Below are 25,461 nucleotides of genomic sequence, written 5' to 3' on the forward strand. Positions count from 1 at the left end.
CAGCCTCTTATTGCCCCTGTCCCAACTTTTTTGAGATGTGTTGCTGTCATGAAATTTCAAATGAGCCAATATTTGGCATGAAATTTCAAAATGTCTCACTTTCAACATTTGATATGTTGTCTATGTTCTATTGTGAATACAATATCAGTTTTTGAGATTTGTAAATTATTGCATTCCGTTTTTATTTACAATTTGTACTTTGTCCCAACTTTTTTGGAATCGGGGTTGTAATTTCTCTACTCAGAGTTAAATTTAATCACTATAAAACTCTTTGCACAGAAATTAAAGCGGGAGGAAGAAAAGAAAAATAAGTATTTTCGCAGAGACGGCGTCACTTGAACACACCTTTTGGTTTTTTCTTTGATTTCAATAAAGTTTTTTTTTGTACAAAGCGGAAGTGCTTTTGTGTTTCAAGATGGCGGCTCCCTTGTGGCTGTAGAAATAACGTGATTTTACACACTTATATAAAAAAACCATACATTTTTAATCATTGACTGTGCAGCAGGAGGAAGCTATTCGGTGAGGAAATGTGTGCTCGTTTGTTAATTGTATTTATTTATTTATTTATTTATTTAAATTAATTCGGGGATCGGTGGCTGTCGGTTCGGTTCCGCGTGACTCTGAGGCTCAGACATGTATTTTCACGTGGATCATCATCATCATCATCATTATTATTATTATTTAAATCCAAATTTAATTTCTAACATTCGGTATAATGTTTCAGTTCCGGTGTAGATGTGAGTGTTTCTCCGGTGCTGAGGTTTAGCTGCTGATGTTCCTCTCGGGTGGAAGCTCTGACAGGGTCTCACACACACACACACACACACACCGCGGGTTCGGTGTTTAATCTGATTTGCTGATGGCTCTGATATTGGCAGAGAGAATCACATCGCGATATGAAATGGAACAAGTTAAAAGTGTGCGAGCAGAAAGTCTCGTGCAGCATTTAACTCTGACACGTGATGCTTTTACATTAAACTCTACAGGAATATCACTTTTATAGAAATGAATAACTTTATGAGGTTGTATATGAATATTGTACAGTGTCACTGTAACTGCTGAATCAACTAAGATTTAAAAAATAAAAGCACCCAGAAGTGCACATCATATGAAGTGTGTATCATATCATACATTCTTTGTTCTTTATGAGTATAGTGGGGGGGGGGGTATTTATTTTTTTGTGCCTGTTGATAATCTTCTCTTTGTTAATCTTTCAGGAATGTGGTAGAACAGTTTACTCACTTGTGTTTACTGTAATGAGTTTCCTGGTTCCACGGTTGTACTTTGTGACAGTTGTAGAAGTGAGTTGTTTATGATCGTGCTGTGTGTAGGTGATGAGCTCTGAGTTTTGTGTGTGTGCAGTAAACAGTGTGAGGCCGAGCAGAGCAGAGCCGTGTGAGTGAGGCGCTGCGACTGGACCCTCGACTCATGAACAAAGTGTAGAGCACAATCTCGGTGCTCAGTGTTTACAGAAATAAAGTGCTCTTGTGCACTGTACACTCTCTCTCTCTCTCTCTCTCTCTCTCTCTCTCTCTCATGCACTGTACACTCTCACACTGTACTCTCTCTCTCTCATGCACTGTACTCTCTCTCTCTCTCATGCACTGTACTCTCTCTCTCCCTCACTACTCTCTCTCTCTCCCTCCCGCACTACTCTCTCTCTCTCTCTCTCATGCACTGTACACTTTCTCTCCCTCCCTCACTGTACTCTCTCTCTCTCTCATGCACTGTACACTCTCTCTCCCTCCCTCACTGTACTCTCTCTCATGCACTGTACACTCTCCCTCTCTCGTGCACTGTACTCTCTTTCCCTCCGTCACTGTACTCTCTCCCTCCTTCACTGCACTCTCTCCCTCCCTCACTGTACTCTCTCCCTCCTTCACTGCACTCTCTCCCTCCCTCACTGTACTCTCTCCCTCCCTCACTGTACTCTCTCTCTCCCTCACTGTACTCTCTCTCTCTCTCCCTCACTGTACTCTCTCCCTCTCTCACTGTACTCTCTCCCTCCCTCACTGTACTCTCTCCCTCCTTCACTGCACTCTCTCCCTCCCTCACTGTACTCTCTCCCTCCTTCACTGCACTCTCTCCCTCCTTCACTGCACTCTCTCTCTCCCTCACTGTACTCTCTCTCCCTCCCTCACTGTACTCTCTCCCTCCCTCACTGTACTCTCTCCCTCCCTCACTGTACTCTCTCCCTCCCTCACTGTACTCTCTCCCTCCCTCACTGTACTCTCTCTCTCTCTCCCTCACTGTACTCTCTCTCTCTCTCCCTCACTGTACTCTCTCTCTCTCTCCCTCACTGTACTCTCTCCCTCCCTCACTGTACTCTCTCCCTCCCTCACTGTACTCTCTCCCTCCCTCACTGTACTCTCTCTCTCCCTCACTGTACTCTCTCTCTCCCTCACTGTACTCTCTCTCTCCCTCACTGTACTCTCTCTCTCCCTCCCTCACTGTACTCTCTCCCTCCCTCACTGCACTCTCTCCCTCCCTCACTGTACTCTCTCTCTCCCTCACTGTACTCTCTCTCTCCCTCACTGTACTCTCTCTCCCCCTCACTGTACTCTCTCTCTCTCCCCCTCACTGTACTCTCTCTCTCTCTCCCTCACTGTACTCTCTCCCTCCCTCACTGTACTCTCTCCCTCCCTCACTGCACTCTCTCCCTCCCTCACTGTACTCTCCCTCCCTCACTGTACTCTCCCTCCCTCACTGTACTCTCTCTCTCACTGTACTCTCTCTCTCTCACTGTACTCTCTCCCTCCCTCACTGCACTCTCTCCCTCCTTCACTGCACTCTCTCCCTCCCTCACTGCACTCTCTCCCTCCCTCACTGTACTCTCTCCCTCCCTCACTGTACTCTCTCCCTCCCTCACTGTACTCTCTCCCTCCCTCACTGTACTCTCTCCCTCCCTCACTGTACTCTCTCCCTCCCTCACTGTACTCTCTCCCTCCCTCACTGTACTCTCTCTCTCTCTCTCTTCCCCTCACTGTACTCTCTCACTTCGCTGCTCTACACTCAGCTTCCCTTTGAGACAGTTGGTTCGAGTATCAGGAATTGCAGATGGATCTGAACTATCGTAATAAAGTGAAATAATTTAAATATCTGAGGGGAAACGTGACTCTCTGCAGCTTTATGATTGACAAAAATAAAGTGTGCTCTATTTCGTAAAACGTTTCCTTTTCAGCTGTTTTGTATCCTGAAGGAACTTTTTAATAACCTGCTGTCTGACTTCAGTTGCTGACTCTGAAGCAGCTTCTGCTGTGTTTTGCTGTAATTACGTAACTTGTAAACAGCATGTGTTCTGTATGTCTGGCCATGTCCCCTTTTCTCCCCACCCTCAGAGCTACAGGTGAGCTTGTCAGCCGTCGTTAGAGGGCAGAATTTACACTTTGTTTTGCTTTGATCATTAATTGTGAAATACGTCAGCTCATGTGATGGTGTACTCTAGAATTACATCACGTAATATCATATGTTGGTACCGAAGTAAATAAGCACAAGATCAGACCAGTACCGTAACCAGTATCATTATCGATGAATCCCTAATCCCAGTTTCTCACCTTCATCCTGCAGGTGTGTAAATAACAGCGATCCTCAGTTCTTGGCCATGGCTTCATTTAAACCCACTAAAATCCTGACATACCCTAAACTGGGAGAGCGAGTGACTGAGGAGACGCTTTACTGGAAAAACTACAAGGTATTAAAGACAAAGTTGATTTAAGAATCATTTCATCGTGTCTCCGATTCCGATCAGAGCTGCACTCTTCAGTGCGTTTCTACTGTTTGTTTGTTTGTTTGTTTTCAGACTCCAGTGCAGATAAAGGAATTCGGTGCCGTCACTAAAATCGAGTTTTCTCCTCAACCACCTCACAATTACGTGGTGACGGCGTCCACCAGAGTGCGACTGAGTCCCTTACGCTTTTTACACAGGAATATAAACTATAAGTTCTGCATCGTGGAGAGTTTTCTCACGGTTCTGTTTCCTCCTTGTGTGTGACAATGAATTTGTCTGATCTCAGATCCAGGTGTACGGCGTTCACTCTCGGGAGCCACTGCGCAGTTACACTCGCTTCCGGGACACGGCGTACGGTGGGAGTTTCCGTGGAGATGGGAAGCTGCTGGTGGCAGGAAGTGAAGAAGGGCTCATTCGTCTGTTCGACATTGGAGGCCGAGTTGCTCTGCGCCAGTTCACAGGGCACTCCAAGTACGTGTGTGTGTGTGTGTGTGTCCAAAGGAACCTTTTGGAATTGGCACTTATCCATACAGCAGGAGCTTTAGTGGGTGGAGCTTATTGTCATGAATATCTGATTGGTCAAAAACAAATCTTGTGCTCTCTCTGACTCTGTCTCTCCTCCGCCCCTTCTCCTCCCCCCCACCCCCAGGGCAGTACACGTCTCCTCGTTCCTGTCTGATGGGTACCGTGTGTTATCGGGTTCTGATGATTTGTCGTGTCGGGTTTGGGACGTTATGACCGGAGCAGAACTCAGCTGTTACACTGAACACACGGATTACGTCCGAGCTGCGACTCCCAGCAAACTCAACCCCGACATCTTCATCACCGGTATCTGCTTCAACTTCAGAGTTTGTTATTAGCGTGACGCTTATTAATCACACTGCTGATTCAGAATAAATAAAATAATCTCCATAAACAGTGAGAGAGAGAGAGAAAGAGAAACAGTGAGTTAAACAGATGTGTTAAATATAAGGTGTGTAGTTTTTCTATAAATCATCAGTCATTTGATCCACTGAAAACATTAATATTCATCACGTCGTAGTTCACACCAGCGAGGGATGAATTGCTCGTCTCACTACTGCTGTCACTTGTGGGTGTGGCCTGCCCAGCTTTCTTTCTTTCTTTCTTTCTTTCTTTCTTTCTTTCTTTCTTTCTTTCTTTCTTTCTTTCTTTTTTATTTATTTTTATTTTATTGAATGCTGGCTTTAAGTTCTTGGGTTGGATTCGCGCCTGCTGGTGTGTGACAGCAGCTCTGTGGTGTGTCTCGTCTCTGACAGGTTCCTACGACCACACGGTGAAGGTGTGTGACGTTCGGTTAGGGGGCAGCATGATGACACTTCAGCATGGTCATCCTGTCGAGTGTGTGCTGCTTTACCCATCCGAGGCTCTACTGGTGTCCACAGGTATCTTTACTGGGGTCCACAGGTGTCTCTAGTGGGGTTGGCAGGTATCACACAGAATAATAATAATAATGAATTTTAGTGTGTTATTAATTAGTGTTTAATAAAGAGGTGTGTATCAGAGCCACATCAAATGAAGAGGCGTGGCCTTTAAATTGTTATTGTTTATTTTTAAGTGTGTGTGTGTGTGTTAAACAGGAGGACGGTATGTGAAAGTGTGGGATTTATTAAAAGGAGGTCAGCCACTTGTCTCTCTGAAGAATCACCACAAAACCATCACGTGTGCGTGTCTGAGCACCACTGACAACCGACTGCTCACAGCCTCGCTCGACAGGTGTGTGTGTGTGTGTGCGCGCGCTCACAAGAAACTTTCAAATAATTAAAAGGTCTGGATTATTATTGAACACGGCGTTTTATGCAGATTGTTGGTAAAAAAAAATAAAAATACCGAAAATCTGCATAATTCAGGGTGATAAATTTTTCTGAGAAAAAAAATTGCTAAGATTGAAGTTGGAAATTTATGAGAAAAAACCCAGATATTCTGTGAAATTATAAAGTCACAAATTGACAATAAAAAAACCTCAAAAATAGTGGGATTTTTTTTTCTGAAGAATTGTTTCACTTTGAAAGCCTGGATCAGCATTACCACACCACAGACACCACAGACTGAGCCGAGGGTTTTCTTCTCTTTTTTTTTTCCCCCCGATCATGGAATATAAAAGAATAAAGTGCTAAGAGATTTTCAGATATGTTTCCCTGAATGCACTGCAGCCAAGAAGTATGGGATTGTCATCTCCGAGAATATCAGAGTTTTGTTTGTATTTTTTTTTCTTTCTTGTAAATTTGTGACTCAGAAATTCTGAGTTTTATTCTCAGAACGTTAATCCGACAATGCCCCAATATTCTGTCGGATTTATTGCTTCATGTCCTTTTAAGTTTATTTTCTTTTGTTTTATTGTTTGACTCTGGCTTGGTGGTAGTAATAATAATAATAATAATAATTAATCAGCACCTTTCCTACATTTAAAACTCAAAGCACTTTGTGCAAATTTTCTTTTCTGTTATTAAACCTGTGGTTTGAAGATTAATAAATAATTGAAGCATCAGTATTTATGGATATTATTTTCCTGATTTAACCCCCCCCCAATTCTGTGAGCAGTTTGACTTCCTTTTCCTCAGTAAATAAATTGATGAATGTGGCGGTGAGTGCCGCTGAAGCCCTCACGCACTGATAGCTGATGGTTTGTGTGACTGTAATATTACAGACATGTGAAGGTATATAATTCCTCCTACAAAGTGGTCCACAGTTTTGATTACGCAGCGTCCATCCTCAGTCTTGCTCTCGCTGTGAGTCAAACTTTTATACATCTGTCATTTATAATCTACTTTATAAACCTCACAGCAACCTGAGTTACGCTGCCTGTTCCTTGTGTGTGTGTGTGTGTGTGTGTGTGTGTGTGTGTGTGTGTGTGTGTGTGTGTGTGTGTGTGTAGCCTGATGATGAGACGGTTGCGGTTGGAATGGCCAATGGTGTGTTGAGTGTCAGACACAGGAAACATGGTGAAGACACACGGGAAGTGGTTGATAGGAGGAGGCGTGGTCCGGCGTACCGGGTTTTTGTCAAGGGGAAAAACTACATCCCTAAACAAGTGAGTTTACTAAAGCCTAGGTCACAACCGGATGTACGATTTTTTGGCCGTGCTATTTTTGGCGTTTCCCAAATCGCTGCGGTTTTTTTTTTGTTCATGGAGAAAGACGGACATTGGCCGTAAGTTTGTCTTGCAACCTGAAAAAAACGTAAGCGCCCGTAGAGTTTGTTTGACATGACGAACCTCTGCGGCTCGAAAATCAGCACATCACACGCGCGCCCTCCATGCATTTCTTGTGTTTTTTGCACGTAGACCGGCCGTAGGAGCACGTACGGCTGGTTGTGACCGAGGTTTTACACTACTGTTCAAAAGTTTGGGGTCACCCAGACAATTTTGTGTTTTCCATGAAAAGTCACACTTTTATTTCCCACCATAAGTTGTGAAATGAATAGAAAATATAGTCAAGACATATTCATAGTCAAGAGATATTGCACCAAAAACCAGACATTTGCAGCTAGAATAGTCATTTACCACATTAGCAATGTATAGAGTGGATTTCTGATTAGTTTAAAGTGATCTTCGTTGAAAAGAACAGTGCTTTTCTTTCAAAAATAAGGACATTTCAAAGTGACCCCAAACTTTTGAACAGTAGTGTAAGTGTGTGTGTATGAACATGTGACAGGTTTATTTTTATTGCTGTTCATCCATTGCGATCTCCACAGTTACATCAGCCAGCACTTCATACTGCGTGCCGTTTCTTTCACATGCTTCTATTCTCACTTCTGTTTCCTTCATTACCCGCAATAGCGTGCTGATGGGATTCATCCCTCGCTTCATCTCTCTCCTCCTCATGTGTACACTCTGCTCAAACACATCGACTTCCAGAGCTTCACCATCCACACCAACACCATCACTCATCACCATAGCAACAGTAACCGTGTGGGTGGAGCTTCAGCAGACCTCAGTGTTCTGTATGTTTCCATGGAGTGATGTGTTTCTTCTGTTGTTTCCTCTCAGGATGATTTCCTGGTGAGTAAAACGGTGAAACAGCATCTGCAGAAACACGACAGACAGCTCAAGAGCTTCCAGGTGTCTAAAGCGCTGGACACGGCACTGGAGGTACACACGCGCTCTCTCTCTCTCTCTCTCACTCACTCACTCACTCACTCACTCACTCACTCACACACACACACACACACACACACACACACACACACTACTTTTCTGGAAACCCCCTCCCCGTCTGAGTAGGCCTTGTATGTGAAACTATTTATTAGTTATTCATGTTTAATTACTATTTAACTTAACTTGATTAATTAATTAATGTATTAGTTAATTCGCTAATTAATTGTTTTTAAATAAATGAATTCATTATTAAATTTTATTAATTAATTTAACTTAAATGTATGCATTACATAATTAATTCAAATTTAATTGATTATTTTAAATGTATTTAATTACATAGTTATTGATTACATTTGGATTCTACATATAGGTCCATTCATAAGTATTGGCACCCTTAATTGAACACAATTATTTACATTTTCCACACTGAAAAGAAAACAAAATTTTCTTAAAATTGTAATATCCCTCAAGAACTATACATGCCCAAATGACTGACACTCCTGTATAAGGAATATTTAAATGAAATATAAATTTTATATGATGATGTGCTCTTGGTCCATGAGAAATTTCTGCTGTTCCCTGATGTTTATATACGAGGTTGTGCACAGATGAAGACCCTGTTGTTATCCGTTACTGCAGAAAAATCAAAGAAATTTCAACACGAATGTATTTTAAATGTTGTTCACGGAGGAGACGTGACGGTGCTGTGGGTCTCTGTGGGCCAGACGTCATGGAATATTAACTATAAAGGAGCCATTTCTTTTGAAACTGAGTTCTTAGGGTTTTATTTTATATAAACATTTGCTCATTTTTATGAATGGTAACAATAATTCTAGAGGGTGATTTATATCTTTTTTTGTTTTTTGTTTGTTTGTTTGTGTACTTTGAATGTCTTGTATAAATATGTAGGAAATAGTAATATATATATATGTGTGTGTGTGTGTGTGTGTGTGTGTGTGTAGACGTGGAGGCGGGTCAATAAGCCGGAAATGACTGTCGCGGTGATGATTGAACTGAACCGCAGAGGAACACTGAGGAACGCTCTGGCAGGGCGAGATGAACAGAGTTTAACCACACTGCTCAACTTCCTGCTCAAGTATGTGTTTAACACACACACACACACACACACACACACTTTTTAATAATAATAAAAAATAATAAACTTTATTTGCCAGGTATGTGAACACACACGAGGAATTTGACTCCGGTTTCACTTTGCTCTCTCAGTACAAACAGATAAAAAGCGTAGACAAAAACAAAAAGCTATGTACCGGTACATGTAGAAGGGTAAATATATGTACAGACAGCATAGTGCAAGGATGAATTAGTAAATATAAATATACAGTGCGCACAGAATGACGGTATGAGTGTGCAGATATTTCACAGTTGATGTTGCTGATATTTGAGTCCGGTTTTAGCTGTTCATCACAGAGGCCGCCTGAGGGGAAAAACTGTTCTTGTATCTGGTTGTTTCTGCGTACAGTGTTCTGTAGCGTCTCCCAGAGGGGAGAAGTTTAAACAGTTTGTGACCAGGGGTGTGACGGGTCTGCAGAGATGTTACCTGCCCGTTTCCTGACTCTGGACAGGTACAGGTCTTGGATGGAGGGCAGGCTGACACCAATAATTTTCTCTGCAGACCTTATTGTCCGTTGCAGTCTGTTCTTGTCCTGTTTGGTGACCGATCCAAACCAAACAGTGATGGAAGAGCAGAGAACAGACTGAATGATGGCAGAGTGGAATTGTGTCAGCAGCTCCTTAGACAGGTTGAGCTTCCTGAGCTGGCGCAGAAAGTACAACCTCTGCTGAGCCTTTTTGATGATGGTGACTGTGTTGGTCTCCCACTTCAGGTCCCGGGAGATTGTGGAGCCCAGAAACCTGAAGGTTTCAACAGCAGTCACAGTGTTGTTGGTGATGGGCGGCAGGGTGGGGGGGCTCCTCCTAAAGTCCACCGTCGTCTCCAGAGTTTTGAGCGTGTTCAGCTCCAGATTGTTCTGACCGCACCAACAGACCAGCTGTTCAACCTCCCGTCTGTATGCAGACTCGTCACCGTCTCGGATGAGGCCGATGACCATTGTGTCGTCTGCAAATTTCAGGAGTTTAACAGACTGGTCTTTTGAGGTGCAGTCCTTGGTGTAAAGGGAGAAGAGCAGTGGGGAGAGCACACACCCCTGGGGGGCGCCAGTGCTGATAGTCCGGGTGCTGGATGTGATGCTCCCCAGCCTCACCTGCTGCTTCCTGTCAGTCAGGAAGTTTATAATCCACTGACAGGTGGAGGAGGGCACAGTGAGCTGGGTGAGCTTGGTGTGAAGGATGTCTGGAACGATGGTGTTGAACGCCGAACTGAAGTCCAAGAACAGGATCCTGGCGTAGATCCCTGCAGAGTCAAAGTGTTGCAGGATGTAGTGCAGTCCCATATTGATTGCATCATCCGCTGACCTGTTTGCCCAGTAGGCAAACTGCAGGGGGTCCAGCAAGGGGTCTGTGATGTCCTTCAGGTGTGACAACACCAGTCTCTTGAAGGACTTCATGACTACAGATGTGAGGGCTACAGGCCTGTAGTCATTCAGTCCTGTGATGGTGGTTTTCTTGGGAACCGGGATTATTGTGGAGGATTTGAAGCATGAGGGGACTTCACACAGCTCCAGGGATCTGTTGAAGATCTGGGTGATGATGGGGGCCAGCTGATCAGCACAGACCTTCAGACAGGAGGGTGACACACCGTCTGGGCCGGGTGCCTTCCTGATCTTTTGTCTGCGAAAAAGCTGACAGACATCCTCTTCACAGATCTTGAGTGCTGGTGTGGGGTCAGAGGTGAGAGGAGGCAGAATAGCGGGGGGTGTAAATGGGTCTTTAATGTCTGGGGGGGGAGGTGTGAATGTGTCGAATCTGCAGTAAAACACATTCAACTCGTCAGCCAGTTGATGGTTCGTTGCAGTGTTGGAGGATGGTCTCCTGTAGTTGGTGATGTTCTTCAGGCCTCTCCACACTTGCCCCTTTTCCACCAAAGCAGTTCCAGGGCTGGTTCGGGGCCAGTGCTTAGTTTGGAACCGGATTTTCTGTTTCCACTGACAAAGAACTGGCTCTAGGGCCAGAAAAACCGGTTCCAGGCTAGCACCAACTCTCTGCTGGGCCAGAGGAAAGAACCGCTTACGTCAGTGGGTGGGCGGAGTTGTTAAGACCAACAACAATAACAAGACTGCGAAAGATCGCCATTTTTAAGCGACGAGAAGCAGCAGCTGTACAAACGCGAAGTCATCCATTATTATTGTTGTTGTTGCTGCTGCTGCTTCTTCCATGTTGTTTTTGCTTCAATATTTGCGCCAAGGTTTATGCAAACGTAGCCACGTAACTGACGTATACAACGACGTAACTGACGTATACAGCGACGTAATGATGTGGCTTCCCTTAGCACCGCAAGCTATGGAAAAGCAAACTGGTTCTCAGCTAGCTCGCAAGTTGAACGAGTTGTGAACCAGCACTGGAACTGATTTGGTGGAAAAGGGGTATCTGACGCCGGATCGTTGGCTGAAAGGCTGTTTTTGATCCTTTCAGCGTAGCTCCTCTTATCTGCTTTCACCTCTTTCATCAGTGTGTTTCTGGCCTGTTTGTACAGGACTCTGTCCCCACTTCCGTAGGCCTCCTCCTTGGCCTGGCGAAGCTGCTTGAGTTTTGCGGTGAACCAGGGTTTGTTGTTGTTGTATGTGCAGAAGGTCTTGGTGGGCACACACATCCTCACAAAAACTGATGTAAGATGTCACGGTATCAGTCAGTTCATGCAGGTCTGAAACTGCAGCCTCAAAAACACTCCAGTCAGTGCAGTCAAAGCAGGCTTGTAGTTCCACTTTGGCCTCATCGGACCATCTCCTCACCGCCTTTACCACAGGCTTAGCAGATTTCAGCTTCTGCCTGTAGGACGGGATAAGATGAACAATGCTGTGATCAGATAGTCCCAAGGCTGCACGGGGGACAGAGTGGTACGAGTCCTTTAAAACAGTGTAACAGTGGTCCAGAGTGTTAGAGTCCCTGGTGGGACACTTCATGTGCTGTTTATATTTTGGCAGTTCATGGCTGAGGTTTGCTCTGTTAAAGTCCCCCAAAACAATGAGCAAAGAGTCCGGGTGTTTTTTTTTTCCACGTTGTTTATCTGGTCAGCCAGGTGTTGTAACGCCTCATTAACACTTGCCTGAGGGGGGATGTAAACTCCAACCAGAATAAACGAGGAAAACTCTTGCGGAGCATAAAACAGTTTACAGTTTATGAATAATGTCTCCTGATGAGGACTGCATGATTTGTTTAGAACTGTGACATCAGTACACCAACCTTCGTTAATGTAAAAGCAGACTCCGCCTCCCCTCGTTTTCCCCGTGAGCTCCGTTTCGCGGTCCGCTCGGTGCAGGTGAAATCCAGGCAGGTGGAGAGAAGTGTCCGGGATGTGCTCACCGAGCCAGGTTTCAGTGAAGCACAAGGCAGCAGATCTGTTAAAATCCGTGTTGATTGTGTTGAGCAGCAGCAGTTCGTCCATCTTGTTGGCCAGAGAGCAGACGTTAGCCAGGTGAATAGACGGGAGCGCAGTGCGAAACCCCCGCTGCCTCAGCCTGACGAGCGTGCCGGCTCGCTTCCCCCGGTGTCTCCGGTGTCCTCAGTGAAGACCATAGAGAGGTGCTGCTCCTCCAACAAGTAGCTCTGGAAAACTTTCCGGATCGATGCAAACTCATGAAAAAACTTTACTGGTGGTTATTCCAATGTTTATGAGTTCTTCTCTGGAGTAATGTGACCAGAGAAGAAGTGCAAGAAACACAACAAATACACAAAAACGTACAAAGTACGAGAGAGCAAAGTACCAAGGCAACCGTCCGCGGCGCCATATTCAAATTCAGTCTATTTAAAAAAAAAAAAATGCAGCTCATAACCTCTTTAGTTTTATTACTATTACAGATCATATAATTTCATATATTAATAATTAAATTGTTCCTACAGGAATGTAACAGACTCCCGGTTCTCCAGCGTGCTGCTCATGGTGGCAGACGTCCTGCTCGGTGAGTTTCATCTTCATAAGAGTAATAATAAGAAGAAGAATCGTTATTTATGGAGCATGTTTCATCGGTTTAAAATTGAGCTTAAATTGCTTTACAGGGTGAAGTGAGGACAAAAATGAAGAAATGACAGAAATTAAATGGAATGGGCAAATTAAAGAAATAGAAATGTCCAAGATAACAGCAGCAGCAGAAACCAGAATATATTACAAATATAGTTTGTGTATATTTATCTTGTATAATGTAAATATTAATCTAAAATAAGCCTTTTAAACTCAACCACAAATCATATGATTTTAAAAAAAAAAAAATTACAGCCAGAAACGATTGATCTGTCCTGGTTTAAAAAAAAAAAAAAAGAGGTGTTGAGGGTGCCGTTTGAAGAGTTTAACAAATGTTTTTCGATCTGTAATAGTAATAAAACTGTAAAGAGGTTATGAGCTGCTTTTTTTTTTTTTTAAATAGACTGGTAATTAGCTCCACCCCTTGAACAGCTCCTCAGCCCCGCCCCTTTCCCCAAAAGGGGACTGTAGTTCCACAATGGATGAGAGATGAGGGTGTAATTCAGCTTTCAGCCAGGAGAGGGCTCTAAACTGTAAGGTAGAGGTAAAAGAGGCTTTGTGTGTGTGTGTGTGTGTGTGTGTGTGTGTGTGTGTAGATCTGTATCAGCAGGTCGTCCCTCAGTCTCCTGTAGTCGAGCGTCTGCTGCAGCGTCTGATGGAGCTTCTGGGACGTGAAGCAGAACTTCAGCAGGAGCTGCTTCAGGTTTTGGGAATCCTCGACACACTCTTTGCCTCTCTGACCCCGAGGAAGCAGGCTACGGCCCCCATGGGCCCACCCGCCATACAGGGGGGCCAGCTGCAGGTTGTCTGACGTGTGTTTACTCCACATCCATGCCGTAGGAGGATGGGCGGAGCTTAAACACCAGCAGCCACACAGACTTTCATTCAGATGATTATGGGTGAAGATCACGGCGTCTCACTGACACACTCACATTTACAGCTTGTGTTTTATATGTTCCTGAAGTCAAAACAACCTTGTGAATAAACATTGTGTTTTCTCTTAAGTGATTTTTTTTTCACCTCTGTGTGCTTTTTGTCTTTTATTTTATTGTTTAGAGCAACTAGAAGGATCAAAAATAATACTGGCAAATAATAGAATAAAAAAACAGAAAAAAATATTTATATATTTAACGTTTTTTAAAATGTGCTTGAACAGGACAATAAAAATACTATAGTTAATTTTAAAGTAATTTAAATAATATAAGAAAAGTATTTGTAAATAATCAAATCGAGGTGTCGAGTGCAGAAGTGTGCATCCTGCATAGTCAGAACTCGATAAGATAAGTCAGAACTCTAGTTTGAAATGACCAAAAAAAAGCCCATCAAGAGCAGATTATAAACGAGGCTCATTTGTATATTACAGTCTAAACCCATAATCTCATTAAACTCTGCACAAATGAGACTTAAGTTAGTTATAAAATTAGTCATTTCCAATTTAATTAAATATTGAGACAAAATAAATAGTGAAACAAACAGTAAAAGCTGAATTTATTAATTCTGACCTTATAAAACTTGTGTTGCATTTAAGGTGACATTTAAATATAAGTATTGAATTTAAGTAATTACAGTGGAGATCAGTTGGCTGTACAGTTTCACTAAAATATCGATAATGTGTTAAAGGTTATTTGCGCTGAATGCAGCTGTGTTTACTGTAAGACTGAAGTTTGGATTCTTTCTCAGATGGACTAAGTGAATGTGTGTGGTCATGTGACCCACGGGGCATCAGGAGCTGTACAATATCCTGTAGAAGATCTGAGCTCAATCTTCACAGGGAAACAAATTATTATTAATAGTAGTATTACAGATGTGGTGTTTGTGGTGAGTGCAGTGATGTGAATATCAGTGCAAATTTTAATAATTGTGAATAAGTTGAATAATTGTGTTCAAAGTCATTCCTTCGTTCTTACAGAGGGGTGCCAACACTTCCACATTAATTCTACATGCATGCCTCATAATCATTAAATAAACAATTAAATTAAATTGATCAGTTTAAAATTATAAATTAAAATGTAATTAATTCTGTAACACAAAGTCTGCCTTAATTAATTAGTTAAAAAAGGTAATTAAATAAATGAATTAATCAAATTGAGTGTAAATACAAATAAAAATTTACATTAATTGTTATTCATTTAACTTCAAAGCTATCAGTTTAATATAATTACTGAATTATCTAATAGTTACATTTTAATTAATAAGTAAAATATTTTTTGTTTGTTTGTTACCCTGGTGAGACAGGTGTGTTCAGTGCGAATGTTTATTCCTTTATCATTTTTATTTTTTGGTTTATAATGAGTCAGCACATTGTGTGAATATCAGTGAAAGTTTTAAGCATTTAAATTTGTATGTTTATGATTAATTGCTTGATTTATTGATTAATAACCAGAAGTCCTGACACTGCATGAATATCAGTATGAGTTTGAAGCATGTCAATTAATCAGTTAATATATTATTTATTTATTCATGTATTTATAAAGAACAAGAAGAAGTAATAATATTGTGCAAAAGATCAGTGTAAAAGTTTGAAGCCTTGTTTGTTTGTTTATTTAAATATGGAGAAGATAAACAAGGATTAATAATAATGAATGTGTAGTTACTATCTATTAGGTCAGTGTGCTAAAATAAAATGAAAATAAAATATCCCTTTAAAATACATGAACTTTAACACATTTGTTGTCTCTTTTTTCAAATATCGTCCATTTCTCAGACTTGTAATGAAAACAGATTGAACATAAACACTGAGTCTCAGATGAATGGAAAAGGGGTTCAAGTGATGAGCCGGGGGAGGAGCTTCAGGGGCTCAGCCTGAGGACGTGGCAATTTTGAACCAATCAGACACCGCGGCTTCACTGAAGTGGACCAATAGTCATGTGGCATGAGGCGCGTCCCTGGAGGCGGGACATAGCTGTATGAAGCAGCTGATTGGTCAGTGCTCCAGTTCTGCACAGGAAGTGTGTCCGAAGTTTAATGGTTTACATCCGGGACGCGTTTCTTCCTTCACCGGTGTGTGGAGAATAAGCCCGAGGAGTCTGAGGTGAGTTATTAATGTGTATTTATTACAGTTTATTTATAATATTAGTTGTTTTTCTGATTAATCCTGAAGTGATAATGTGTTGTTGTTTTTTTAACTCGCCGGCTGTAAAGAGGATGTGAGGTGATGATGTCTGTCACTCACACGTTAACATTTTATTATTATTATTATTATTATTATTATTATTATTATTATTATTAAATAAACACAGTGTGCAGAAGTGCACTCAAAACTTTATACACAGCTGAGTTTCCGAAAACAGTTAAAATCTCAAATGGGGAGGAATTTAACATGAAGTGCACTAGATAAAGTGCAGAAACCTGGTCAAGTCCCCTGCTTTTAGAGAAAGGAACCACGTCAGAGTTATAAACTCACAGCTGAAATAAATGTGCGGTTCTTTTGGGAGCTTTTTTTTTTTTGGTCGGTGCAGATCATCATCATCGTTGTGGACTCTGTATATAAATTGTTTATTATAAATGTCTGTATGTACAGAAATTGAAGTCTGTATTGAAATCCTTTAACTCCAGGTTTGAATCTTCCTTCTTGAGAGCAAACAGGAAATAGCGTGAGACAGGACAGGATGGATCTCCGGCCGTTGCTGCTGTGCATTGCACTTTGTGTGGCTCACATCTCCACCAAACCGATGGAGAAGAAGGACCGAGTCCATCACGATGCTCCTCTTAGTGACAAGGAGCACGACGATGAGGAGAATTTCGACTATGACCACGAAGCCTTCCTTGGCCAGGAGGAGGCCAAAACTTTCGACCAGCTCACACCAGAAGAGAGCAAAGAGAGACTCGGGTATAAACACACACCACAGCCACATCAACACACTTTCTACTGCTGTAAAAGGAAATATATCAGTGTGGTGATGATCTACAGAACAGATTTCACCATGATAGGGAGACTGTAAGGAGCTCAGAGATGATTAAACAGGGGTGTCGTGGCTCAGGTGGCTAAGGCGCCATACCATAAATCCGGGGACCCGGGTTCGATTCCGACCCAAGGTCATTTCCCGATCCCTCCCCGTCTCTCTCTCCCACTCATTTCCTGTCCTGTCTCTACACTGTCCTATCCAATAAAGGTGAAAAAAGCCCAAAAAATCTTTAAAAAAAAAAAGAGATGATTAAACAGCCACGCCCACAAGATGAATAAAACATGTTGAAAAGCTGAAATAATTCTTAATGACTTAGTGATATCATTTGGCTCCACCACTTTAAAGTAATTCATTCTCATTATCTGTAGCCGCTTTATCCTGTTCTACAGGGTCGCAGGCGAGCTGGATCCTATCCCAGCTGACTACGGGCGAAAGGCGGGGTTCACCCTGGACAAGTCGCCAGCTCATCACAGGGCTGACACATAGACACAGACAACCATTCACACTCACATTCACACCTACGCTCAATTTAGAGTCACCAGTTAACCTAACCTGCATGTCTTTGGACTGTGGGGGAAACCGGAGCACCCGGAGGAAACCCACGCAGACACGGGGAGAACATGCAAACTCCACACAGAAACGCCCTCGCCGGCCACGGGGCTCGAACCCGGACCTTCTTGCTGTGAGGCGACAGCGCTAACCACTACACCACCGTGCCGCCCCTTTAAAGTAATTATATAATTAAAAAGTAATAATACATATAATTCTATTATACATTTAAAACACAGCTCAGTGTGGAAAGTAAAAAAAAAAACCTATAAAGTAGCAATTTAAAAAATAAAACAAATGATAGTGATGGAAAAAAATTATGAATATGTGTACAGAATATAATAAATGTACAAGATAAATAATTCAGGCAAAAATTCAGAATTGGGAGAGTCGTGTGTAAAAAAAATTTGCACACCCAATTATTAATTTTGTTAGCAGAACATAAAATGAAATCTCCAAGACTGTTATTTGACAAGATAACATTCAAGACTTTGTCATTGAGCAGTTACCTGAACAACGAAATTTAGCCAGCATGGCCACAAAGGTGCAAGAGAACATATAAAAAAATTCATAATAAATACAACAATATAAAAAGTAATACTAGTAATAATAAAATTATTATTAACCCTAAAAAAGTACAGAGCTAAAAAAACATTATTTTAGCATTGCTTCATTATCAGAATTAAAAATGTGTGAAACTGAACACAGAATGGTTTATGTTCAGGTTGTCCTAAGGGTGTGCAAACTTTTGCAAAATATCAAGTGATTTTAAAAAAAAACATAATTACTATGAGCAATATTAATGATAACTTGTTAGTTTTTATAATAATTGCTACTTTATTATTATTTTTATTTATTTTTAAATTATTATTTCTCTCGTCACTCAGCTTCTGTAGTTAGAGATGGAATAAAGATGGCTACTGTTCCCAACCAGTGATCTAAGGTGATACAGTTAACATTGGAACACCCTTCTGAGTAACTTTTTTTTTTTTATTTCCCCTGAGGGAACCCACCCAAAGGGATCAATAAAGTTCTATCTAATCTAATCTATCTATTCCAGCTGTTCCCAGTAGGGCTGGTTTCTGTGAGCATCCTACCCAGATGTTTGCCCTTTGGTCTTTTTTTTTTTTTTTAATCCCAGTGTTCAGTGTGTTGACTGACTGTACCTCGTGCACCCACAGTAACTAGTATTACATCCACCTTCTGCATATACCAGTCTTTTTATCTCTCTTGCTAAGTCTTCATACCTTTCCTGTTTTTCTTTATTGCAGACTCTGTTGTCTCCAGTGCAGGCAACATCTGTAATCAAGCACTGCTTGTCAATTTTGTCTCCTACAACAATATCTGACTTTCTGTTTTCTATTTCATGGTCACATTGGATCATGAAATCCCGTTGGATCTTAGCATGATGGTTTTCTGTAATACCTTCTGGTTTCTGCTTTTACCAGTTCTCTGTTCTCTCAAGTTAATACTTTCTACATATCATCCTCCCTACATTATCATGTCGCTGCTTGTACTTGTGTAATGTGTCACGCCGTCTCTCCCCGTTCTCCACACATCCTGCATTTATCACTTTCTGTTTTGTGGTTGATTCTGTGCTCCACATAGTTTGTTCTTCATGCTTGTTCCTGTGCAGTGCAGATTAAAGCCTCTGTTTCCCGTTTCAGGTCACTTTTGTGTATCCACGGCCACCTCTTCTCAACGTCCGTTTCTGCTTTGGTATCTCTCTAAAATATTGTCCGCTTGTCCTTCTTCTGTGTTTTTTTTTTTCTTCTCTCTCGTACAGCGTTTTGTCTTTACACTCTTCAGTGTTCACTAATCCTGACCTTCTCACTTGTAATATGATGCTTCAGTAGCATTCTTTATGTACCATGCTATGTTGTTTCTCTTCAAATCTTACAGCACTTTCACAACCCATTAGCCCTCTACCTCCTCTTCTCCTTCACGTATACATTCCATCCATGGTGCTCTTTGGATGAAATGCCTCATGCATGGTCAGAAGTTTTCTTGTTTTCCTATCCAAGTTTAGCAGTTCCTTATTAGTCCAAAAAATCACTCCAACACCAAATCTTCCGAGATACCGCCTGTGTATTTATTGCTTGAAACTTATTCCTGCCATTAAGCTTTGACTTTTCATTTCTTTCTCGGTCACTGCGTCCATCTCCAACATTCCCAAATACTTCTACCCTTCTTCATCAGTCCGTTTCAGAACCTCTCTTGCTGGCAACACTATTCCATCCTTACCTGTTCAAAACCAGCACTCCACGTTTCTTTAGACCAAACTCCATTTGGATATTAGAACTGAAACCTCTGATATACTGTATCAGTAATTGAACTTATTTGGGATTCGTCTTTCCCATACAGTTTGAGGTCATCCATAAAGAGTAAATGGTTGACTTTTTGTTGCTGAGCCTTAAACTCATATCCAGCTTTTGTTTTTCTTGCCCATAAGAGCTCAGCTCTGTCTTCCACTTCTCCGTGCTTTTCCTCAAAAACAATTCAACATTCATTGTGACGCCAAACAAGTTCAAACACTCTGCGAGTGTGGAATCGTATCGTACACCTTACAGTAATCGGTCCATGACGTTGCCAGGTTAGTTTTCCTTCACTCACAGTTGACCAAGAGTTGATCTTTAGTACCCCTACAATTCCTTCTGCTCCTCAGGGAGAACGTTCTTCCCTTCCAAATGTCCATATGTCTTATCTGCCGTTATCCCCGTGGGTAATTTCCACCGGAGTGGTAAACATGAAATCAGCCTGTAGTTATCGACACCGTTTCCTTTTGCAAGATCTTTTTTTAGGTAAAGTACAGTTCTACCACTGCTTAACCTTTCCGGGATTCACTCCACGCTGCTGATCAGTGGGTTAAACTGCTCGGCTACAGACTCCCCACCGGTTACAGTTTAAAGTCGTACCCAGGATTATTATTATTATTATTATTATTATTATAAAAAAGGTAATAAAAATGTTTTTTATTCCTGTTTGATATTTTTGTGAATCATTATAAAAAAAAGTCAGGTTTATTATGAGATTTAAATAACAGTGCACACATGCACTGGGTCAAAAGTATTGGTGCCCCATCCAGTCGTTTTTGAGGAGGAGGCTGATCTGTGGTTTATTTCTCTCTGCAGTAAAATCGTTGAAAAGATCGATGAGAATCACGATGGCTTTGTGACGGTGGACGAGATGAAGAACTGGATTAAACACGCTCAGAAGCGCTGGATTTACGAAGACGTGGACCGACAGTGGCAGGCTCACGACCTCGATTCGGATGCACACGTGTCCTGGGAGGAATACAAGAATGCTACATACGGCTACGTCCTTGGTATGAGAGAGAGCGCGAGAGAGAGACATACTGATATGATGTAGAACATGGTTTTTCAGAATGGGGATGTGTGATTGTGTGTGTAGATGAATCAGACCCTGAGGATGGGTTTAACTACAAGCAGATGATGAGCAGAGATGAGCGTCGCTTTAAAATGGCGGATAAAGATGGAGACATGCGGGCGAATCGCGAGGAGTTTACGGCGTTCCTCCACCCTGAGGAGTACGGGTACATGCAGGACATTGTGGTTCTGGTATGTCACGGATATGGTTCTACATAACGATACATTGGGGGCGGAGCTAGCAGCGCTGTTCGTTGCTGGTTGGCTATTTTATTTCTCAACCTGCATCATTTCCTTATTGTGTGAGCTCATTTGCATACTGATGAGCTCATGGGGAACTGTCCTTAGTCTTATTTTAATTCCATTATATTTTCACAAACAGTCACTTTTTAAAAATGTTTTATTGTTAGATTACTGATGAATTTTTTATATTTAATTATCATTCCACCCATGAGTCACCTTTTACTGTTGTCATGGTAACCTGGAAATGAGCCAGAAGGAGAACCTCAGGGTTCCGCTTTAGGGCTGTTCTTGTTTTAACAATGTACAGTGGGGGGGAATACACTTCTTTTTTTTTTTTTTTTTTTATAATTTTGCCTTTTCTCGTTATTAGGAGACCATGGAGGACATTGACAAAAATGGAGACGGGTTTATTGACCTGGAGGAGTACATCGGTGAGAGAAAGAAAGATAAAACTGTCATAGGCTGAGTTCTAAAGTTATTTATGCTCTCTCTCTCTGTCTCTCTCAGGTGATATGTACAGTCAGGACGGAGACTCCACAGAACCTGAGTGGGTGAAGACGGAGCGAGAGCAGTTCACAGAGTTCAGAGATAAGAATAAAGATGGACGGATGGATAAAGAGGAGACGAAAGACTGGATTCTGCCATCAGACTATGATCATGCCGAGGCTGAAGCCAAACACCTGCTGTATGAATCAGACTCCGATAAAGTGAGTGTGAAGCTTCTAGCACACACACGCACGCGCGCGCGCACGCACACTGGTTCTAACGGTGGTCTGTGTGTTCCGAGTGCAGGACGGACGGCTCACAAAGCAGGAGATCGTGGAAAAATATGACCTCTTCGTCGGGAGTCAAGCAACGGATTTCGGCGAAGCTTTAGTAAGACACGATGAGTTTTAATCCCCAAACCTCTGTGCATGAAGAAAAGAGAAATGGACTGTAATTTATTTCCTGGTTCTGATCTCAATCGTGCAAACTTCCATAACTGAGAGTTATGTACAGTTACATTTTTCTAGGGTTTTTTTTTTTTTTGGAAAAGGAAATAATCCATGATGAATTTGGTTTGTTTTTATGTTTGGGATGTTTTAAGTTTATTCCTTAGATAGAGGTGTGTGTGTGTGTGTGTGTGTGTGTGTGTGTGTGTGTGTGTGTTTTAAAACACTGAACACTTAAAGTATTTCCATATCATTTGATATAAACACTCTGTTTGGACTGTTCCGGTCTCTCCAGCGGCGTGTGGAAGGATTTTGCCGTGTTCTTCTCTTCACACACCCCAAGCATGTGATTGATTTAAAGTAAAGGATTGTTCTGTTTGTGTGTGTGGGGAATCGACTGAACGTCACACTCGCTCGGTCACTACATGTACTGGTGCTCATGAAGAGTCCTGTTCACAACTGCAGCATTAACCACTGCATACATTTTACTAACAATATTTTAGGGTTAAATAGATTTATTAATGTGTCGAGTCCTTCATAAGTGTGCTGTAACGTATTATAATGAGTCACTGCTGCTTTTTTTTTTCCTCATCACTACATGAATCGGGAGTTAAATGACGAACACGGCCCAATAGACATTTCCTTTTTTTTATTTTTACATTTTATTCTTGTTTTTCAGTCAGAAAGTGTCCAGTGTTTCCCAAGCTTCCTTTTCCAAACCAATTATAGGAATTTTTTCCGCAGTCCGTTTTGTTTGACTGAAATAAAACATGTCCAGGTTTGAAGATTCTGTACATACCTGTGTATGTGTTGACGGTGTAAATACTGACACGTCCTGCACCCGAGAGGCTTTTCACAGTAAAATATATATGAAAATAAAACAAAACAAAAAACCAAACATGAGAGCTTCATTTAGAGCATGATCCTAGAGCTGGTTTACTGTGATGTCATCAGCTGACTCCTCCCACCCTGAGCTGTACACACAGGCTGCACTAATATTTTATTTACCCCGGATAGTTTATGATGGTAAAACCCACAAACCAGGAGCAACTGCATGCATGCACACTCACTGGCCACTTTATTAGGAACACCTATACATCCTCCTATTTTATTTGATGCAGTTCTGTAATCAGCCAATCACGGGGCACCAAATCCCACAAATACAAATCAAGAGCTTCAGTTAATGTTCACAATGTTCAAACTTCAGAATGGGATTGTGATCTCAGAGTGACTTTCTTTCACTGTGGTATGGGTGTTGCTTTGAGCCAGATGAGTATTTTTGCTCTTAGTATTTCAGAAGCTGCTGATCTCCTCCTGGGGTTTTCACACACAATCAACAGTCTCTAGAGTTTACACAGAATGGTGCAGAAAACACTGAGTGAGTGAGTGACAGTTCTGTGGGTGGAAACAAATGCCTTGTTGATAAGAGAGGGTCAGAGATCAGAAAATGGCCAGATTGAGCAGTTTGAGCTGCCAGGAAGGATATAGTAACTCATATAATCACTCTTTACAACCGTGGTGAGCAGAAAAGCATCTCAACAACAGCAGAAGAACACACTGGGTGTTCTGTGAGCTACAGCAGAGTCTTCATCATCATAGGAAAGGTATTTTTACATTTCTTTTTCTTTTGGTTTCTCTGAGCTGAGACTCATCGCCCACATGCTGTTCGCTCACCACCACCAACAGGGGTAGGAGAGAGCTTTGGGCCACTGCAGCAGAGTCCAGACAAAACCTGAGGTCACAGAGGAAAACTGCAGAATAGGAAAATAAAATATTTCAGTGGAACACAAATTATTGCAATAAAGAAATTAAACAAACTGTGTGCGTGTGTGAGAGTGAGAGAGAAAGTGTGTGTGTGTGAGAGAGAGTGTGTGAGCGTGTGTGGGTGTGTGCAGGGCCGCGTTAACCCTTGCCGAGGCCCTGGGCAGACACACCCCCGAGGCCCCATCCCCGCCTGTTGTCAACTGCGCTCAGCAAATTCACCCCCTCAGACGTGCCTGTCTAACTAGACACAAACTTAAATAAGCAGCGGCACAATTAGAAATACTATTGAACGATAAAACTTTATATCCATCAACACCTATTTAATTGACAAAAAGCAATGGTGAAATAGGCAACTGCATGGTGAAAAAATCCATCAGACATCACGGTTAACAAGTCTGGTTAAGGGTTGTTTTACAATCAGGGTACAAAGTTCAAATTGATTCAAACTGGTTCTTGTACCAGTTTTTAAGTGAAGGACGAGTTAAAGAACAGATTGCAGGTAATTTTTTGACGTGTGTGTATGGTAGTTTTGTGTAATCTGCTATAAGATAAAGAAGATGAAGTGTCGCTTTAAGCAGGGCTGGGAGAAACAAATGAAGTGATTCTCGGAGAGGACTTTTTTTTTTTTGACAATTCAGAATCCGCTACTTCCATAGTGCTTTTAAATATAAGGCTGTAAGCTTTGTGTTAGTTGTCTCTAATATTTATGTCCCAATATCTTGACCACATTTTAGGATGAAAATAATCATTTTAGATATGTTATTTTATATTGAAAAATTAGCTGTCTCGGAGAGGACTTTTTTTTTGACACAATTACAGACTAATTTGATCAAAATAGTCTGAAAACTTACTGGCATTCAACATTAAAACTTAACTCTGTTTCCAATGATATGGAACCAAATATGTGTTTTATGGTATAAAGAATGATGTAAGTGCATCCCTTTTGGAGCTACCTGTGGTCAAAAAAGCACTTTTTCTAAATGACACGAGTAATTTTGCTAAATATGACGTATATTGTCATACATTCACCAAAAATAACATTATCACCACATTTTTTTTTGCATGGTAAATAGAGCTATCACAGGGCTACAATAAACAACCAAGTTTATTTAGTCAAGCCTTTTGATATTGAAGATAATAAGTGTTAAATGTGATTTTTAGCTCGCGTACCCTGATTGTAAAACAACCCTTAACTAAAGTTTAACCTCAATAAGCCTTTGAATGAGTGAGTCAATGAACAACATGTCAAGAACATAACCGAGGCCTACAACAGTTTCTTTAGTATTCAGAACAAGAACATTCATCTGGTATATAACCGTTCGTTTTCATTTTGTAATCCAGGCGACTTTTAACTTGTGAAAACAAAGAGCGATAACAAAGAAAGAAAAATATCTTGCTTCTCAGAAATAAATCTCAAAATGTTAGTAACTAACATTTTGAAATTTATTTCTGAGAAGCAAGATATTTTTCTTTCTTTGTTCATGCATTGAGCGTGAGACACACGCAGTTCAAGCAGTTCACGCGCCACACCTTGTATCTCTCACGCACAGAAATTACTAAGACACGCCCACCAAGGTGCACCACTATTTTTAAACTGTGGACGAAGAGCAGGCATCAAGTGGTTTCCCGCAGAGTTCAGAAATAGCTGCCACACACCGATCAATAAATTGAGAAATGTAGCCACCCAACAGCCAATCAAAAAATAGCATTGTATCCGGGTAAAATTTACGTGATCCGGCAAATAAT

The 25,461-nt window shown here is 41.6% G+C and overlaps 2 protein-coding genes and 1 long non-coding RNA gene across 7 annotated transcripts in view; 2 read left to right on the forward strand and 1 right to left on the reverse strand.

The window, feature by feature from the left end:
• Positions 1-399: 399 nt before the first annotated feature.
• On the forward strand, positions 400-13,940 carry utp15 (UTP15 small subunit processome component). Of its 4 annotated transcripts, none has more exons than XM_060923150.1 (14): positions 400-519; positions 1,363-1,455; positions 3,568-3,691; positions 3,800-3,892; positions 4,014-4,198; positions 4,377-4,555; positions 5,005-5,130; positions 5,326-5,461; positions 6,393-6,474; positions 6,621-6,776; positions 7,734-7,835; positions 8,804-8,937; positions 12,819-12,877; positions 13,533-13,940. In XM_060923150.1, the coding sequence occupies exons 3-14, from the start codon at positions 3,602-3,604 to the stop codon at positions 13,745-13,747; spliced, it is 1,557 nt and encodes a 518-aa protein (XP_060779133.1). In that variant the 5' UTR covers positions 400-519; positions 1,363-1,455; positions 3,568-3,601; the 3' UTR covers positions 13,748-13,940. The 4 variants fall into 4 exon arrangements, with proteins under 4 accessions (XP_060779133.1, XP_060779134.1, XP_060779132.1 ...); XM_060923151.1 differs by having other exon boundaries at positions 1,363-1,395; XM_060923149.1 differs by lacking the exon at positions 1,363-1,455.
• Positions 13,941-15,875: 1,935 nt separating this feature from the next.
• On the forward strand, positions 15,876-22,849 carry calub (calumenin b). 2 transcript variants are annotated; one of them, XM_060923154.1, is made up of 7 exons: positions 15,876-15,967; positions 16,492-16,765; positions 20,522-20,715; positions 20,802-20,968; positions 21,390-21,450; positions 21,527-21,726; positions 21,812-22,849. In XM_060923154.1, exons 2-7 carry the CDS (start codon positions 16,545-16,547, stop codon positions 21,914-21,916), a joined length of 948 nt encoding a protein of 315 aa, XP_060779137.1. In that variant the 5' UTR covers positions 15,876-15,967; positions 16,492-16,544; the 3' UTR covers positions 21,917-22,849. The 2 variants fall into 2 exon arrangements, with proteins under 2 accessions (XP_060779137.1, XP_060779138.1); XM_060923155.1 differs by having other exon boundaries at positions 16,513-16,765.
• Positions 22,666-25,461, reverse strand: part of LOC132887670 (uncharacterized) — an 18,274-nt gene continuing 15,478 nt past the window's right edge. The window contains exon 3 of the long non-coding RNA XR_009654867.1: positions 22,666-23,702. This is a non-coding gene — a long non-coding RNA (uncharacterized LOC132887670). The remainder of the gene's footprint in view (positions 23,703-25,461) is intronic.

This window comes from Neoarius graeffei, chromosome 6, assembly GCF_027579695.1.
Source record: "Neoarius graeffei isolate fNeoGra1 chromosome 6, fNeoGra1.pri, whole genome shotgun sequence".
NCBI lineage: Eukaryota > Metazoa > Chordata > Actinopteri > Siluriformes > Ariidae > Neoarius > Neoarius graeffei.

What these genes read in the sequence shown, in the direction of transcription:
- utp15 (XM_060923150.1), top strand. Translation starts at nt 3,602, where the DNA reads ATGGCTTCATTTAAACCCACTAAAATCCTGACATACCCTAAACTGGGA. An exon ending in TTTACTGGAAAAACTACAAG is followed by an intron (nt 3,692 to 3,799) that starts GTATTAAAGACA and finishes GTTTGTTTTCAG; the next exon opens with ACTCCAGTGCAGATAAAGGA. An exon ending in CAGTTCACAGGGCACTCCAA is followed by an intron (nt 4,199 to 4,376) that starts GTACGTGTGTGT and finishes CCCCACCCCCAG; the next exon opens with GGCAGTACACGTCTCCTCGT.
- calub (XM_060923154.1), top strand. Translation starts at nt 16,545, where the DNA reads ATGGATCTCCGGCCGTTGCTGCTGTGCATTGCACTTTGTGTGGCTCAC. An exon ending in TGACCTGGAGGAGTACATCG is followed by an intron (nt 21,451 to 21,526) that starts GTGAGAGAAAGA and finishes TGTCTCTCTCAG; the next exon opens with GTGATATGTACAGTCAGGAC. An exon ending in ATGAATCAGACTCCGATAAA is followed by an intron (nt 21,727 to 21,811) that starts GTGAGTGTGAAG and finishes TTCCGAGTGCAG; the next exon opens with GACGGACGGCTCACAAAGCA.